This window comes from Chondrus crispus, genomic scaffold (genome assembly GCF_000350225.1).
Source record: "Chondrus crispus Stackhouse genomic scaffold, scaffold_217, whole genome shotgun sequence".
Classification (NCBI taxonomy): domain Eukaryota; phylum Rhodophyta; class Florideophyceae; order Gigartinales; family Gigartinaceae; genus Chondrus; species Chondrus crispus.
Genome location: NW_005179093.1, coordinates 1 through 3,185, shown reverse-complemented (window position 1 = coordinate 3,185; position 3,185 = coordinate 1). Strand labels below are relative to the sequence as shown.

Below are 3,185 nucleotides of genomic sequence, written 5' to 3'. Positions count from 1 at the left end.
TGTGCTCTTCACCTGTTGACGGTAATGATTGCCGGTTCGGCTACCTATTCGCCGTGTCCTTTACTGGCACATCATGCATAGTGTAACATCCAAATGGGTTCAGAGTCGTACTGTATTCGATGTTTGTCAAAATATATAATAAACACGGTTCCCGGCATTGAGTTCATACGTTCATACAGTACCCTTGTTAATGTGCAATACAACGCGACATCGCCATCCAAACTACAGTACAGTATTGGAGAAGGCGAGGTAACTTATTAGAGTTTCAGCACTGTAACACGATAAATGCCCCTCTAAAGTCACACGGCGCTTGCGCCCCTATTGGCCCGAACCCGCCCCCCCCTCCCCCCGTTGGAAGGCACAAATGCGAAGGATCTTGTTTCCGTGACATCTCCAAGCGTTGCATTGCAAGCACTTGCAATGCAATCTCCATCTTTCACCGATGCACTTTTGTCGTTCTACCCTAATCTCCTGTCCGTACACACAGTGGTATCGATGGAGCGTGCCATGAAGGGGAAAGGAGCGCCACCGAGGAAGTGTACAGTACCAAGGGTACCTCTGCGTGCCCGCGAGGGAGAGTTTGGTTTTGAGTGCGACTGTACTCTTCGAAGCGGGGGTAGGGAGTCAACTCTAGCCCTGTCTAATTCCTCCTTTCTTCAAGGCGTGTTTACAGTATGCTATGGGTTCGCTACCATCTCCTATCGACATCTCCCCGATCGCTGATGTGACAAGGTATCGATACTGTACAACAATACGCGACCGATGACCTGTCCAACCATCTTGCGTCACGATCCTTGTTCGCAATCATTCTCCAGACATCTTGTGCAGCAAAACGTTACGTGGATTATACTGTACGCTGGCGTGCAGCACGCATTCGTGATGATCCATATTCTCAAATACCCCTGAACCTCACTATGTCACAAACGTCATAAAGCACTTCTTCCAAAGGCTCATACTCATTTGTGTTTCTCCGTCGTATCTTGTTGCTACCTCAGCCGTCGAGATGATTCTCCAAAATAGAACTGAGAGGTTCGCGAGGCTCCCTCCTATTTTAGCAGACACGAAAGAATTGAATCTGTTGCAATGTACGGCACAACAGATGGGCAATCGAGGCCGAGCCGAAAGCGCTTTCGGCCGCCACCATCGAGTCTCGCGATGGCGGCGGAAAATATATGATAAACGCAACACGCATTGCTTCCTTCGTCAAATCACACCTGAGACTCGGGACATAATGATACTGTACACTAGTCAGCATCAAATAACAGGCCAAAAACGAGCCGATTGCTTTGTTGCTAACTCCACATGCATGTGGATTGCTACGGTCTCGTGAAGGGCAACGGCGTGACTGCTGCAGATTCTTGTCAAGCGCATCCCCCCTTCTGCGTACAGTACACTACCAGACTCCTGCCTACTCAGTCTGTACCTGCGGCAAGCAGGCAGTCGCCAGCAGTCTTGCACATCGTTTCATGCATTTGCTTCAATCTAATCTTTACCTCGAGCCGAGGATGCATCTCAGTCAGGATGCTAATCCTTATTTGCGCATTCGTGCATAGTGCGATGTTTCGAATCCTTCAGTCGACCTTTATGAACAAGTCGTCAAGACTACGAGGGTCAGCCGAAAAGCGGTACTCAGTGTCCAAAACGGTGGCCACGCCACTTCGAGAAACAAAGTTGTGCATAGGAGTAGTGAAATGAATAAAAAAATAGTTGTGCAAGCAATTGATTGCATATATTACTTCCCTTTAACCAAAGCTCCGGCGATTAAAAGTGCTATGTCAAAAACTTACGACGGTATGCCGTGGCAGTCGTATTGAGCGACCCTGGCCGCGGCGCAAGCTAGCCGAAGACTTGGACGCGGAGCGCTGTCCGACGGAGCCGACGCTGAGGTCGTGTGCGATGGGGGTTTGGACGAACTTCCGCACAGGCGCCTCGAGCGACTCGCCCTCTGCGCGATACGGGAAGCACACGGTCCACCGCTGCAGCATGTGAAACACAGCGACGACGGAAGCGATTTCCATGATCGCGTCCGACTTGAACAGGTCCTCGATACGCGCGGCGGTTGCCGCCGTCAGCAGAGGCCCTGGAGGGGCGTCGGGACACTTTGCCATCAGCGCAGAGTTGCGCTTCGAGGCGCGTGCGATGTCGTGCGCGAGGAGAAGCACAGCCACTTCTCGCTCGGTGAACACGGAGTCATCGAATGAGTAGTGGTCACTTTGCTCGTCAAAGTACCGCTGGTCCTCCTCTGCAACCTCGATCAAATCATTATGTTTCTGAAATTGCTCATATAGTGCTTCATCGTTTTCTTCTTCGTCCTCCTCGTCCACGTCGTCAAAGCCATACTCATCATCGCCGACAGTTGCGATCGCGTTCAATCCGGGCACCTCGGGCACTTTTGGGTTGTCACCCATGTCCGAAAAGCTGGGCTCCGTCCCCTCGAAATCGTAGGCGGCCCGCTGGAATAACCCCCTCACGCTACACGGCTGCTGCTCTGCCAACTCGGCATCCCGCCGCGTCCCGCTACCATGACCGGCCTCACTGAACATGGCTCTCAACGCGCGCCTCTCCATCACCGCGTCCTGCTCGTCATCCTCGAGCACCAAACCCGGGACGCCGCGCTGACACTTTAGCAGCCCCAGTCTATACGGCGTCTCCCCCGTCGGCAATATGTCTGAAATGGTGGCCGGCTCCTCGACAAAGTCATCCTCATCCTCCAGCACGCCGTCCTCCAAGCCTACGTACAACCTGCTCTCCTCCGCGCTCTCTTCGAGCCTCCTCCTCCGTCTCGACAGAGACAGGGAGCGTCTCGACAGCGACCTCTTAATCTTCGGCGGCGACGACAGCACGCGGGCAATGATCGGGACCTTGTTCTCGTCAGCTGGGCACGGGCCGGTGCCGAGCTGGTCTGCGAGCTGGGTTCGCAGGCGCATGCGCTTGCGTACGCCGTCGACCTTGGAGGTTGGGCGGGAGTCATATCGGCAGCGCGGTGAGCTGGCGGGCGTGGACGACGTGGACGAGTCGGACGGATGCTCCTCGCGGTCCCTGCGGCGGCGATAGGCGACGTTGAGGGCGACCAGCAACGGGCGCTGCGTGCAGGCGGCGAGCTGGTTATCCGTGGCGCCGAAGCGGTTTGCCAGGTAGGCCGAGTGTGCAGTAAGGGTGGGGTTCTCCGCGCTGCGTGCGAGGAC

The 3,185-nt window shown here is 54.7% G+C and overlaps 1 protein-coding gene across 1 annotated transcript; it reads right to left on the bottom strand.

The window, feature by feature from the left end:
* Window positions 1-1,775: 1,775 nt before the first annotated feature.
* On the bottom strand, window positions 1,776-2,927 carry CHC_T00004171001 (hypothetical protein). Its single transcript, XM_005715468.1, has one exon. The coding sequence runs from the start codon at window positions 2,925-2,927 to the stop codon at window positions 1,776-1,778; it is 1,152 nt and encodes a 383-aa protein (XP_005715525.1).
* Between the last annotated feature and the right edge of the window lie 258 nt (window positions 2,928-3,185).

Excerpts from the sequence above, each read along its gene's own strand:
- CHC_T00004171001 (XM_005715468.1), bottom strand. The coding sequence starts at position 2,927 with ATGCGCCTGCGAACCCAGCTCGCAGACCAGCTCGGCACCGGCCCGTGC.